This window comes from Cyrtonyx montezumae, unplaced genomic scaffold, assembly GCF_038088225.1.
Source record: "Cyrtonyx montezumae isolate F1298 unplaced genomic scaffold, pur_monq_1.0 scaffold_29, whole genome shotgun sequence".
In the NCBI taxonomy this organism is placed as follows: domain Eukaryota; kingdom Metazoa; phylum Chordata; class Aves; order Galliformes; family Odontophoridae; genus Cyrtonyx; species Cyrtonyx montezumae.
In genome coordinates, this window is record NW_027072033.1 from 10,304,909 (window position 1) to 10,320,147 (window position 15,239).

At 38.4% G+C, this 15,239-nt stretch overlaps 1 protein-coding gene across 1 annotated transcript in view; it reads right to left on the bottom strand.

Annotated features, from left to right (window-relative positions):
• Positions 1–541: 541 nt before the first annotated feature.
• Positions 542–15,239, bottom strand: part of IDUA (alpha-L-iduronidase) — a 46,174-nt gene continuing 31,476 nt past the window's right edge. The window contains exons 3-14 of the mRNA XM_065740725.1: positions 11,709–11,791; positions 10,963–11,070; positions 10,248–10,343; positions 9,538–9,740; positions 9,123–9,302; positions 7,773–7,989; positions 7,023–7,238; positions 6,287–6,408; positions 4,457–4,582; positions 3,744–3,820; positions 3,087–3,187; positions 542–1,205 (exon numbers count right to left, since the gene is read on the bottom strand). Of these exons, the coding sequence (XP_065596797.1) occupies positions 1,105–1,205; positions 3,087–3,187; positions 3,744–3,820; positions 4,457–4,582; positions 6,287–6,408; positions 7,023–7,238; positions 7,773–7,989; positions 9,123–9,302; positions 9,538–9,740; positions 10,248–10,343; positions 10,963–11,070; positions 11,709–11,791 (1,630 nt within the window). The 3' untranslated portion in view covers positions 542–1,104. The remainder of the gene's footprint in view (positions 1,206–3,086; positions 3,188–3,743; positions 3,821–4,456; positions 4,583–6,286; positions 6,409–7,022; positions 7,239–7,772; positions 7,990–9,122; positions 9,303–9,537; positions 9,741–10,247; positions 10,344–10,962; positions 11,071–11,708; positions 11,792–15,239) is intronic.

Consider the following 15,239-nt stretch of genomic DNA (forward strand, 5'->3'; position numbering starts at 1 on the left):
GAAGAGTGGTGAGTAAAAAAACATCCCTGCAATTTCAAGGAACTTTGTTGTTGCATAAAGTGTTTAGCATTTGCAAGGACAGCCAGAGGTGTTTTGTAGCTCATTATCTAGAGCAATAACACACTTGAGCATTTGGTTTGTGAAATATGGAAACTCAAACTGTTCTTGGTATCTTCCTAGCTGGTTGTCAGTTGCAGCCCTCTGTTAAATGCAATTGTGTGTTATGCTTAAACACCATAGACTTTAACCAGCATTTTTAACATTTCTGGAAATCCAAACCCAAGCCTCAGCTCCTTTACAATCTAAGCATGAAACTCTAGAAGGGAATTATGTTGGGTAGAGATTTTACCTGAAATAGAGACTAGGTAAGAGCAGAATAGAGAGGAAGAGAAACTTTTGAGGCTAGAGTCTTCAATCTAAAAAAGGCAGTAACTGATGGTTCTGTACTAACACAAAGGCCTCCAAAAGGCAAGATGGTGACTTAGGAAAAGGCAAGGAGCAGCAAGCACAATGGGTAGGAACTCCCTCCTGGGAGGAGAAGAACCTCATACATCTTAAAACAGAAGTGCTCTGAAATAACCCTAAGAAGCATGTATGATGTACTGGTGGGAAAAAAGGACCCTCCACCTCATGATCTGCATGTGAAAGTCTGACTTTTGTGAGCTCTTCCATCGCTCTGTATGTCAAGATAGCCAAGCAGCTGAAACAGGCAGTTCACTCTCAAACAGGTCCTCCTTGTGCCATTACTGCCATCCTCACTCATAAAGCAAAGTGATGGCATTGCTTCTGTTGCAGTTTCAGGCCTTCAGAAATACTTGTCTGCTCTTAGTATTAGACTGGTGTAAAATAGAGAACAGTAATTTCTAGTTACCAAACTGAATGCCAGTCCTATAATTGATGTCAGCAGTGGTTGTTTGCTAACTCTGTCTTTGAGCTCAGAAGAGTTAATAGGGGCAGTTGCTTCTAACTTGCTTTCCTAACTTGCTTCATCAAGTCCTTTCTATACTCCGTCCTTAGCCTGGGAGGAGTTTGCATTTCTGGGGAGTTGTCATCTGCAGGAAACATACTCCACTCAGTCAACAAACCAGGCACCACTCTTCAGAGTCACTTCAGAGCTTCAACATACTCCACAGGAACAGAGGGCGGGCCTGCCTTTCCCCAGTAGTCAATGGCATGCACTCTGTAAAAGCCAGAGACTGAGCTTCCTGCAAAAGAAAAGGTTAGAAATGGTCAGTGTGAAAGACTGACATCTGTGGTGTTTGGAGGATGTGGAGAAGCCAATACTCCAATAATATGTAGCTTTGCAGAACGGACTAGGGCAGCAGTTAATCCTGTTGTGCACACAACGTAAGTGTGCCTGTACCTGCTTAACTAAAAAGGTGTATCAGATCCTCAGGACCAAATGCTAGCACTTATTTTCATTAGCATCAAGTACTTCATCTCTTAATATTAGGATTTGTGAGTAGAGTTACAGGACTGCCTTCCCAGCAATCCTTCCAGAAGAAGGCTAAGATGTCTCTAGAAATTTTCCTTTTGTCTGACTTGAATTCTGCCTATTGCTGTGTGCTTGGGACAGGTTTTATGCAGACAAGATCAACAAAGGAGAACAAAGATTATGCAAGCTGACTGAAAACCCTCTGCTCAACTCCAGTAGTGGGACGGCTTTCTCCAAAGGTACGTGAGTTGCTGTTCTGCAGCTCTGATGACTTTCATTCTCTATCTAGCTTAAAGAAGACAGTCTTTGCTAGTAAAGACTTCAACTTCACAAACAATATAAACATTTTTTCTAACCTATTTCCTTGACTTCGAGCTTCAATATTTTAATTTTTCTTTTCCTTAATAAAAAAGGGGGTGAAAATAATGAATAAGGAATAAGTATCAAGCAATAAAAGCTGCAAAGATGTGGCATTTTTTTCAAGAAATCTTTTTTTCTAACAAACAAGTAAATATGGTAGGTTCCCCCAGGTGAACAGCACTAGATGATGACTAATTTTAAACTCTGAGATTTACCTTAGCCATGATTTACAATTCTGTGTTACCTGTGCAGCCTTCCTGTTGCAATAATATGTCATGGCGCTGAACGTTATTGTGTGCCCACTGTTGATGCTAAGTCTTTCTCAGGCTAAAATGAGCTTTTGTTTCTGGCAAAACTTCTCTGACTTGCAGTTAATTAGTATTGCTTTGAGGCAAGATATCTATTGACAAAGACGAACTTCATTTCTTTCTAATGTGAAACATTTAAACCTTAGGCGGTTATATCTGAAAAGAAAGCTCTAGGAAAGAACAAAGAGTTGCATCTCAGATTGGTAAGGTATTCAGACAGTTAGAACAAACTGTCTCTGACAGAAGGACCTCTTTAGTTCTTAAAAAGTGGGGAACCTCAATAGCTTGTCAAACCATAAAAGGGTACGCAGATGACCAGAAAAGAAGTGCAAGCTTCCTATGTTACAGCTCAGAACATGATAAACATATGACAATCAACCCTTCCACAAAAGCTAGATATAAACTCACACTTATTTTTGTGTGTTGAAGTGAAGTCCTTGGGCAGACAAATGTTACCAAAGCCGCTGGCTCCTATCATCCTATGACAAGAGGACTGTACAGGCTGTATATGCCACACACTTAAGCTGATTCAAGGTGAGAGGGATTGAACCCAGACCTCAGACTTTCCTTGCTTTGTAACTACCAACACAATCAGCACAATGCCAAACTCTGGTCATGTGGAGCAAGTTTTCTTTGTTCTCATTTTTATATGCGTCTACACCAGCTAAGAACAGAGACAAAGGAGCTGCTCTTATTTCCAGTGAGTCTTTGTCTGGGTGACTTTGGTTTATGTAACAGAGAATTTAGTCATGGCAATGTTCTTAGTAATGTCCTCATAACTCTTGTTTTTTTTTCAGTAAATGCCTGTTTTGATAACAAGGCTTTTATAAAGAATGTAGTCCTGAAAAGGATATGCTTATTTGTGATGGAACATGTACACTAGCAAATTACACATTTTTGTTACTTTTTCGTTTAATTTTCAGACATTTATGAGTGAAGCTATTAACGTGATAGATAACATTATATGTATATTTTGACTTTACCTCGACTGTAGACATATAGAGTGAATATTGTGTCTTTGGTATTAATCCGCTTGAAGACTTTTCCATTTGGTGAGAACTCAACTTCAAATGTCTTTATACATCTAGAAAAGAGAACCAGACAAGACAGTAAACATAACTTAGAATACAATAAATTATCAAATCTCAATCACAGAGAAAACTGAAACATATGGAGTGGCTAAGTCAGTGCTTCCTGAGGAAAACTGATGTATCTTGGACCACCTCTAATAGTTCTGCTACAGAGAGTTGCTACTCTAGTACAGCTTGCTGGAATAAGAAATGGGAGGTTTTCTATTCCAGCCTATACCCGTTATGGATGATTCCACCTAGGCACTTCCTGCTAGCTTAACGACTTTTATCATGTTTTTATCCTGTCTGCTATGCTGAAGGAATGTCTCTGAAAAATGTCACTGGCTACTCATGAGCAGCAGATTTTTCTGTATAGAGATACAGATAGAGATCTGTATACAGATTTTTCTGTATAGACAGAACATTAGTCAAAATTTTCCCTGTAAATACTACACGGGAGTCCTACACTTCATTTTGTCAGGGAAATGCACTGTTGTATCTCTGAGGAGCAGAACTGGTGGCTACTTAGCACTTAAAGTGTTAGTTGTATCTATCTTAAAAGTCACTTACTTTGAATTTACACAGCCATCGTCCCACAACACAACAACTTGCCCCTTTGTCAGAGGGATGAAACGAACACCAGTCACCTGTCCAAAGACAAATGTTCATGTAAGCAAGCTGCACAAACCAATTACTTAGTTCAGATGTTCTGTGCTCATCCTACCTTACTGAGTTTGATTCTTACCACTGAGACTGAGGGAAAAAAAAAATTCCTGGCTCTTTGGCTTTGTAGTGTAGAGATCTCTAACCTCTACACCTTGCATAACAGTTTCAGTAGCTCTGGGCATGACTATGAATGTTTTTATCATTTGAGATTGAACAAGTAGGAGATACCTAATCTGAGACAGACATTATTTCAGTTTATTTTTAACTATAAATTATTAACTGGGGAGCTTTGTCAAGCCTGCTAACATATTATATCACTTTGAAAAAGAAAGTGCATTACTACATTGTATTATCCCAGCATTTGATAAACTCACATTTATCTTAGTGATGTCTCCTACCACTTCTGTGGAAATGCTTTATCTTGAATTATGCCTTAGACAGTGTGTTTATCAAAGGAAAGAATAACTGTTTATTTACTAAGTGCATCACAGTACTTCTAATATATAATGGTCCCAAACGCTAGTCCAGCTCTCCTGGATCCACGCTAGAATCCAGCTGAGATTTTAATAAGGAATCAGTTTTTAATTTTGTGTGTGATGACAGAATACAACACATACTTGATCAGGAACCGAACTTGGTCTTGAACAGATGTGGATCAAAAAGACTGATGGAATAGGGAAGTCTTGCTTCAGTGTCAGAGTGCCACTTTCAGGAAAAGGGAAGGGGCCTGTTACCACGGGGTCCTGTGAAGCCAAAGATATGCCCTGTGAATAACCTTTCACTAACATTACAGAACATAATATCTAACTTTTACATCTGTGTAAAGTGACTGCTTATTTACTTTGGAGTCATAAATTTCAAGTAGAATTGTAACGATGTGCTGATGCGGCTTATAACCATCAACATTCTTCAGTGTCACAGGCTATTTTCTGTCTTGCCTGTTTTCCAGATCTTCACAAAACACATAGAGTTTGTTCCATTCAACAACTTAGACCACAATGTTTTTCGGACACTCTTAAGTTTTAGTAATCTCTCAGGTCTTTACAAATTGCACTCCCCACCCCTCCACCTCTCTGCTATGGATCCCCAGTGTGCAGTGGAAGTGCTTGCTAGTTGCAACAGTCACACAGCTTGCTCACTGAGGATTAGGTATCACAAGATGGCCAAGAGGATCTAAAATCTTTCTGCTTTCTTGCTGAAGGTAAACTTTATTACTCCTATAGGGTCCCAAAGACTTGAGCAGCATAGTGACTAGGAAGGGAAGACACGAACTGTATACCAAGGTCAGAAGGCAATTACTGTCTCTGAGCACAGAAGTGGTAAAAGTGATCTCCCTTACTTTAACCCACAGGGCTGAATGATACGAGAGAGGCTAAAATGACAGACTGCTTATATATTCTCACATACAGTAAGCAATCTGGGCATGGTTTTTGTTAGGACGAGGTGATATGTTATAACATTCCTCAGTCCCATATGGGGTGAAATCAGAATTAGTGAAAATGAGAAGAAACTGCAGGCTTTCCTGAGAGCCCCTAAGAGATGCAAGGAGGAGCACTAAGTGTCTTCTGAATTTACACCTAAGGGAGCTGTTTTTTGTTACTGAGAGTATTTACAACTGTCTGCTGAAGTAATGTGGCCCTTCTGTAATGCATGCAGGGCCATGCAACTTACTCAAGACCTGTCAAATGTTTACAGGCTGGTTCAGTGTGGTTCCGTGATAACTGGGGTAGGGGGACCCACACCCCAGGAAAGGGGAAGAGGGAAAAGGAAAAAAGGAAAAGAGAGGTGGGCCTAAAAACAAAACAGCAGCAACAATCTGAGGAGGAAGGCTAATTTACTAAATAAAATTTTGGAATGCAAAATAACACAATATAATACAATATAATTAGAATTGAAGCTAATAAATTTAAATGAGAGAGAGTGTCTGAAAACCAAAGGCCTTACGCTAATGCTGAAGGTGAGTTGGCAGCAAGCACCCACTGCTGGGTCGATCTAAAAGGGCAGAGCCTGTGTCTTGTGACATCTGAATAGTTTTTACTTTTCCCTCTGGGTGGTAAATGGAAAAACGCAAAGCAATGCAAAGTCCTCTGGGGTACATAGTTATTTTCTTCTGAGGCAGGTATACCCAGAACTACTGATGATCCAGAGAGCTGGAGCATTAACTCTTTAACTCCCAACGGACTGCGTAATGTTATGACATGGAATACCATTAACAAAAATCATAAAACCCTGACAGGCCACTAGCAAAGAAACTGGAAATGTACATCTAGTCTCCTGTAAAAACTATCAGTTATCTGTGAGTAGCATTTCTCTGCTTGGTTGAACGTCACTTGCATAGGAAATGGAAACTTTTACTACCTTAGCTGGTGTCTTGCCTCTTTAGCAGTAATTAACCAGCTTATAGGCACTTACCTCACATAATGCTTCAAGCAAAGACATGGTCATACCTCAGCATCCCTTATTTGCTGGAACTGTTTTGGGGAAGGAAAATCAGGGCTTCCTAGTTTTTTCCACTTCAGGTAGGGATTGGTTTGTTTGTTGTCCAGGTAATACATCACATACACTGGCTCTTGAAAACACAAATGAAAGTCAGTAAATGCTTCATTTGGATTTAAATACCACCATGAATAAATTTAGCAGAAGGTGTTGAATTCTACTTTCTCTAAAGCGATTTCAGCACTTTAGAGGCTGGCCTCCACTGCAAAGTCATAAAAATAGGGCTAGCACTCTTATGAGGCTCTGTAACATAAATCTGCTAAATTCCATATCCAGAATTGAAACCCACTTTTTATTTTTATTTTTATTTATTTATTTATTTTTTTTCAGAGGTCCTACATGCATTTGCTGGACGACTGCGTCAATTGTGTAATCATGTGGTCGTGTTAAGTGATGATAAAAAAATTTGTTGCCTTGTATCATCCAGCTAAGGACACCAAGATGAACAGCTTTCTGAAAAGCTAGCTTTTGAACTGCTATTAAAGGCAGGAACAAAGTACAAATATGTTTTCCTCAAAGAGCATCATTGTATCTCAGAAAATCTGGGAGTGCCCAAAAGATGAGTAAGGGAGTTAGCAAATGAGACTCACTCTCACCAGGAAGGAAAAGTAACTCAGCAGAAATGTTTCAGCACATGTGCTGTCCTCACAATCAATTTTGAGAATTGCCTACATGATATCTGTTTACCTCTAAGTTTGGGGAAGTGGGTGGCGTTGACTATGATGGTGCTGATATTGGATGAAGTCCTGTTATCCTCACTTGAATACATCAACAGAGTAGCTTGCCAGCTGTCTGAGGGCTGCAGCTCACTTGGGGTGTGTACAGATGCCAGGACACCAATAGTACTGTTTGCAGTGTTTTCACCTTCAGTGCTGTTCACTTCTGCAAAAATCTGCTTTTCTCCTTTGAAAAATGCGACAACTCTGTAAGCATGCTAGTCAAAACACAGGGATCTAAAGGTTGAGCTATGTTCTAGCTTAGTTTACCAGGTGTAGTATCAGTCATACTTATATGTGGTTTTAACCACTGAAAAGCATGCACATACTACATCAGATCCTATGCTTAGCAATTCAACTAATGATGTCTAAGCATTTCCTCTTAGTAGGCTGAATGAGTCTTACAGCTGGGAAGATTTGTTCAAGTCATTTGCAGCCTGAAACAATAGCACACAAGGGAAGTACCAGTCCACTAAAAATAAGTGTTTGGCTTGGAGAATCTATAAACAAAGCAGTAGATTAAATCGAAGAGATAACAGTCTGTCAGGAAGATATCCTGATCTTAGAGAAAATGAGAGTTGATTTTATTTAACAATCACAGCTGATGAGTAAAAAACCAGCTTTTTATCTGGGGTGAGATGGCTGAAATGACTTCTCTCATGCATGACGTATCTATGTTGATGAGGTTACTAATGTACTTTCTAATAAGTGATCACTGTACCTAGCAGTGCCAGCAAGCCCATGACAGTTAGCACTGGCTTCCGCACCATCTGGACATGAGGTGGATTTGTATTGTTCATCTGAAAACGTGCTGTCAGAGTCCGCTGTGTGAAGTAGTGTGGGTAGTAGCTCAAGAAGGCATTATCATTACTCAAAAGTGTATAGTTGATGGTGTTGTTGGCTTTGGAAATAAGCAAGTTTTGATGTTGGATGATTATCTGCAAAACAACAGACAAGATGAAAAAAAAGCCAACAAATACATTATATCTTTATTTGCTTTATTTTAAAACTCCACAGCATACTGGGAAGACATGTCACTGTCACTTAGAAAAGTATGAAAAATTAAACTATTCATCACAGCTCATGAAGAAAGTATTTTTAGGTGAATTTTAGGTGAACACCGAAAAATTCAAAATATTTACACAATTCAGTCAAATAGAAGACTGAAATGAGCACTACTAGTAGTCTGCATAAATTATTAATATGTTTCTGAAGAATTAATTTTCTGTTGGATTTGTCTCTTCTATCCCTTTATAACACCTATGTAAACATTCCTGCTTTGGAGAAGTCTCCTTCTGCATGCAGTCTGAAGGAGGTAGAAGCCCTTGTCCCAGAGGTGCAGGTGAAAAGATGTTCTGTTTCTGGGTGAAACACATGCTACATTTGCAACTTTCTGCTTTGTGCAGTTGAGTATGCTCCAGATGTTGAAGGAGGTAGTGGCTCAGAAAAAAAAAATTCAGTTGGACATATTGCTATGTAGAGGGAAAAGTTGAGCTTGCTCTGGGTACAGAAAACAGACCCTGCAAAGGCAGGAATGTTGAGCATTCTCTCTGCTACTTCTGCTTTTTCAGCATAAGCAGTAATGACTAGCAATATTTAATAAGACCGTATGTATGAAGTCATTACCCAAAGCCAAAGAAAAAGTCTGTGCTTAGAGATCAGTTTATGTCTTATTTGTACTTGTTTTCACTTAACAAGATTAACATGTGTCAAGGCTGGAAAATAACGTACCACAGAAGGAAAGTGGCAACAACAGAAAGAATGGGTAGTCTTATAGGTGAATCTAACAATATCCAGCACATTCTCCAACACATGGAAGGCTAGCTAACAGTTTTTTTGTTTGTTTTTTTTAAGGGACGATGAAGAAATTTAATATAAATTAAATGAAGCTACTGTGAACAAACAATTCATGGAGACACCAGCTATATTTGTATTTTCTTGTATCTGTTATTAAATTGTCAGAATAATAAAAACTGAGAATTGACTACTTTTGCAAAATGGTCTACTTTTACAATTGCATTAATGCTTCAAGAGACTCTACTATGACAAGACTGTTAATGAACTGAGTTACCTTTACAACCATAGCTGCATATGTTACATCAGCTCGCCACAGTTGTGGAACAGACCATCCAACCATTGGATCTGCTTCATCATTGTATATGGGAATGGAAGCAAAATCTGGAAACAACATCTGAATTTGTTCAACTGCTTCCACTTCTTGTTGCAAGATGTAGAGAGAATGCCCACCTCCCTGCAACAAAATTTCATGTCTGCTTATAAAAGTGATCAAAGAGTAGTAACCACAGAGACACAACAGCATGTTTTGAAATTATATTCCTGGATATATATTTTTCTTTCAAGTTTCTTTTGAACAGGCAGTTGTGTTTCCTGCCATAGGCTGCACATTCACAAGGAAATAAACAGAATAAAATGTAACTTAGACTGAACTGCTTAAAAATAGCTTTAAATTGAAGTCTTGGACCAACCTTCTTATGAAGAGAGATGTAGTCCAACCTTACACCAGTCTCGCCTGTGAAAAAGTTTGTTCCATTGTAGCAATGACACAGAATACTCCAGCATATGGGTGACTTGGGAAAGGGATGGAAGGAATCCCCAGGTCCTCCAAATTTTAGTAGAGTACTGGCTGCTCTTAATCCTTCTGAGCAAGCATCGTAATAGTTGAGAAACCCTGAAGACCAAGCAGATGCAGATAGCAACAGTGATAACTCAAAATAGAATTTTGATCTAAAGCTACAGATAACTCTTTCTATTACTGCATTTATTTGGACTGCAAAACAAAAGGATATGAATGCCTTGACTGCATTCACAAGGTTCTTCCAAAGGTCTTGTGAGGTCAAGTTCATAAAGCAAATATCTTGTAATGAATTTTTTTCCTCTTACTGCACCCTAGTTACCCCTAGTAAACTTATTTTATAACCAAATAGTCATCTTAAGAGTGTAACTTGTGTTCTGTTTTCCCTGTTGTGCTATCCTAGCATTTATACTGATAATCAAGAAGGGGACAGAGTAATGTAGTCAGTAAAATAGCCATAGTATAAAAGATTAGATACACTTTTCATTCTCATCTCTCAAATCTACTTTATTTGACAGTATTTCTCCTTTCTCACTGTTCCCCACTCAACACACACACCCTTCTGATTCTACTACACTAGTAAGTGTTCAAAAATATGATTACCTTTCACTGTCATAGAGACATTGTCAAAGTCATGGTGATCTGGTTCATTCCAAGTTTCAAAATTCCATTTAGCAACATGCTCCAATCCGTATCTACCTGCACAAAAGGCTTAATTTATCAGCGAGGGCATGTTACAGACAATTATATCAGCTAGTCATGTGCTGCATGTGAAGGTATGCACCCCGAGCTACAACAGGATGTAAATTATCTCTTTTTAATAGTCAGAAAAATACAATTTTGCTAATTTCAAGATTATCTTTCATCCTGGTTATAGCAATATTGGAAAGATGAAAGGGCTATCAGCACAAAAGTGCAGAGTGAGGTGATGTGAGTAATAGCTTTGTTGTCAGGGCACAAAGCCTGCAGGAGGCCTAGGCTAAAGCTTTTGCTTTGTTGAAATACCTGAAGCTGCATGTGGGACATATTCAGGCTATCAAGTCCTAGCACAAGCAATCTAAGTTAAAATTCAGTCCTTGCATGCAGGTCAAATGGGCTACCCAGACCATACGCTGTATATTCAGGCTCTTGGCTCTGGAGCACCTAAATGGGGCTATTAGGGCTACTGTCCCATTTGCTATTTTGGTATACGTAATTTCGTGTTCTCTGCTGAAATCTAGTGTTAAGAAACTGCAACAAGCCACAGAACATTCTGAGGTAGTTAAAAAGGATTAGAGTAAAATAAGTAATAGGGCTGTTCCCTTTGTTTGGAACTTACCTATATATCTGCTGGCCAGAAGTGTAACTAAGTTTCTCCATCTTACTACTTGCTCTTTATCTTCAAAATTTAAAAAATATCCTGATGGATTCCCCATCAATTCAAATCCTAAAATAGACACAAAATACGAGTTGTGGGATTTTCTGTTTGTTTGTTTTGTAATACTATCCCCTTTTGATTAGTGAAAGGGTTGTTGCATTATCTGAAGCAAACTTTAAGAAGAACTGAAGAAGCAAAGATAATGAAGAAACATCAATAAGCTGATTTTCTTTCCTGTTTCTACATGTCCCCAGTGGGAATATTTCAGATTTGAGGTTGATCACGTTTGTTATTTGCTGATGACAGTAGTAACTGACAGAAAACAATTACCATCATAAATCCAGTTCAGAGGAAGAATTTTACACAGTGGATATCTGCAGAAATTCAGGGGATGCTCTATCTTGAGAACCTGCTTCTCTGGCCTCTTTAGGTGCATGCTGATTGGTAAAAAACTTTCTCTTCTTCAAGAGATGTAATTTCCCAATCAGTACATCTCAGACTATCATTGAAAACTAGGTAAATGCATTTGTCTTTGTTGCCCTAATAATGTTTTTTTTTCTCAGACTGTTTTCAGGTAAATCCAAGTGGTAAAAAAATGAATTTTAATCAGAATAAGAGGTTCACTAAGAATAGTTCTATGTCATGATTGCACAATGTGGATAAAGTAGCAGACACAGCAAGTTCTAGAGGTAGGGAGCTGCACTTACCTGGAATAAGCTTATTTTCCCACAGACGATCCATAAGGTTATCCAAGGCAGTAAAATTATAATAAAGTTTCTCATTTATCATTCTGAAAAAAATAAAATTGATCAATAAAAGTTAAATGTAAATTCTGTAGTACTTGGTTGCAGATATGTCAGATGCCTGCTTTCTTTTGGCTCTCAAAATTTACATGTAAATAGGGTTCATGGAACTGTACACCAATTTCCGTCCTCTGAAGGGTGTTCAGCACAAGCAAGCCATTTTTCTTGCCCAACACATGCCCTTTTCCTACTGCTGCAGCTGCGACAAAAGCAATATAATGAGGATGCTTGTAAGGTTTTGAGTGCTTAGTGTTTGTTTTTCTGACTTTTTGCAAAAGTGGAATTTACCTAGACTGCTTTTGGCTATCCTGATTTCTCAGTTTCTTTTTTATTTCCTTCTCATCGGTTAGCTGTTTTCTACCCTGTCTCATATTGCTAATGCTCCTTACTTTCCAATATGTAATATAGCTATACCAATAGTGCTTCTACAGGTTTAAGCCCAGCTGAGAAATAGCTCCATGCCTTTCAAAGAACAGCTTACTTACATGCGCAATGCCTGCAATTTTTCCTGTTAGCATTCGCTTCCTATTTCTTCTGCACTTCTTAGATCTCAGTCTGCAATTATTTGAATTTCCAATTTGCATCTGTACTTAGAAGTGGAATTATGTTAGCCACATTTAAATGTATGTTCAAACACTTAGGAAAAGCCCACAATATGCTTCCTTTTCTGTTAGCAATGCTTGCAGGAGTACACAATTCATGTGTACATGATCTGGGAGTGGAACTGCATGGGATCAGTGGAATTCTTTCACCCAAGGGCTGGGAATTTCAATTTACAATTTATTTATGATACACTTGAAGATAATGCCTTAAATTCCTGAAAGGCATTTCTTACATGGCATCCAATGAAAATAAATATATTGTGCTACATGGGTCGTGTACAGTTTCCCATAACTTCTGATCCTGCAGCCTGATTTAATTGAAATCTGACAGGGCAGAATTCTTATGCCACCCAGGAATTAAAATTAACTTTTGTTGAAAATATTCTGGTAATATAATTTACTGCTGTTTAGCATAATTCACAGACTGGTGTGCAAATTCTGCCCTCAATATGCACTGACCAAAGGTTTTGTAAGCACCCTTTATGTCCAATCTTACTTAAGTAAATGGCTGATCAGGGTCTTGCCAGCACCATGTCAGAGATGATTTCTCCAGTCTTGCCTGAAAAACTGTGCAGCCTGAGCTCTGACTCTACTGTCTCATCTGCTCTGTCTCTGCTTTGGTGGTACAAAGGAACTGCAGATACAATGCCCTAAGACAGAGCGGGAGAGACAATTGGCTACAGGGTCTGTAACAGACTAAAGCTAGCAAGGAATGCTGGGCACAAAGGGTAAAAAGTGGGAGTAGGACAGTCAATGGAAGAACTATTAAATCATTGTTGGGTTCTTTGTTGAGATTCACAATTCATTTATTTCTATGGCATTAACAGAAGAGAAGGACTCCAAGCCTGTTAGGTTGAGGGCTCTTCTGACCTCTTTTGCCAAGGGAAGACTTCAGTGAAGAACCTGTAATAGTAATCCTGAAATTCTCAGAGAAATAAGGGGGTCACAGAATTGCCTGCTGAATAAAGAAGTATGACTTGAAGTGGATGAATCACTGAACAGAATCAGAGATCACAGAATCAGAGAATTGTAGGGGAGTATCACCTGCAGAGCAAAACAGATCAGGCAAAAACAAACAAATAAACAAACAAACAAACCATAATCCAAGCCATATTTACCATACCAACTTTATGATTCAACCAAGCACACACTGTAGTCCCAGAAGGTCGCACTCTTACAAAAGACCTGAGGCTTGCTTTTCTCTTTCAAGATACGTCCTGTTACTATGACAGACATTGTTATGTCTGCAACTACTGACAGGTTTGCCATTCCTGTCAAAGTCAAATAATGTAGAAGAATAATAAAATAAGCAAATGGCAGTAAGATTTATTTTACTATTTACTATTTACTATATGCTCATAGAGCATTTCAGAAGTAACTGCTGAAGTTACAGAAAAAGTTGTCTGGAGCTAGAGTGGTTTTTAGTTTTTTTGTTTTGATTTGGTTTGTTTTGGTTTGGTTTTTTTTAGACAGATATTTAAACAAACAAACAAAAAAAAGTGAGTTCCATTCCAAAGTTCAAAGACAAATATTTTGCTGCAAATTGTCGTTCTGCTCCCACAGATCCATTAACTATTTCCAGTTATACCCTGTGTTCTATTGAAATATTTGCTGACTTGCATACTTACATTCAGTGAGCAGAGAAATGTTTAACTCAGCTGTCTTGTAAATACTTAATAATGCCACTTAAATAGCAGAACAAATACTTTTCTAACTCCAGTTTAAAAGCAACCTAGTACTATGCGAAAACACAGAAGTAAACACAGCCTTTTATCCTATATGTGTATCCTTAAGTTCTCAATACATATATATTTTTCCTCTTGCCTCCACTAAGTTAAGCATTTAAAATAGAATGCCAATGCAAGCCATAACAGAGGTGGCAGTAAATTATATGCTGTACTATGTGTTTAAGTATAGAAGCATGTTTCACTTCTTTGGCTGATATGCCACTTTACAAGAATAATTTAATACTTGCAAATGGAATAATAAAACCATTACTTGAGTTATATGATTGCCACTTCCATAGACTTTGTTCTTACCCTTAGATATTAAATTAATATTCATTAATCACTACCCAGAATTGTAGAATTTAGGCTGCATCACTACTTGTCACAATGTGTCTGGAAGTAACGCTGGCTGCCATGAGTGACACAAGATGGTATTATTCTGCATGGCTCAACTGTCAGGCTGCTACTTGATGTGACAGTAAATACAATTTTGGGACACTAATGACAAATTAAAACTGTTCAACTTAGCATTCAAAAGATTTTTGTGCACCTTGACCTAAAACCTGCAGATACAGCACTGCCTTTGATAATAAACTTGCAAACTCTTACAGATCTTCAAACTTTTTTATTTATATTTTCATACTCCCTGTCTGATTTCTCTGCTCTTATGCCACAGTTTCTAGATGCCACTGTCTTCACTTGTGGGCAAGGAGAAAGAAATATATGTATTTCTTATTGCACCTGAACACCTGCAAGGCTGAGACTGCTTTCAGTTTACTGTTAGTTATGTCAGATGTGGTGCAGCAATCACTGTTCTGTTTGTGCCTGGCTCTCAGAAGTCCCTTAACTGATTTTTTCAGGGAGACTTGCTCTTCTTCAGTCACAATAAGCAAATGCACTTCAGCAGTTGATGTGACAGAAAGAAGGATATCATCTAACGGGAGCTGGACAAGATTGAAAAGTGGGTCCACATATACATAACGCTGTCAACAAAGCCAAGTGCAAGGCACTGAATCTTGGTGCAACCCCAGATATGAATACAGAGTGGAATAACTCCTTCAGAAAAGCTCCGTGAAAAACATCTTGGTGGATGAAAACCTGTACTC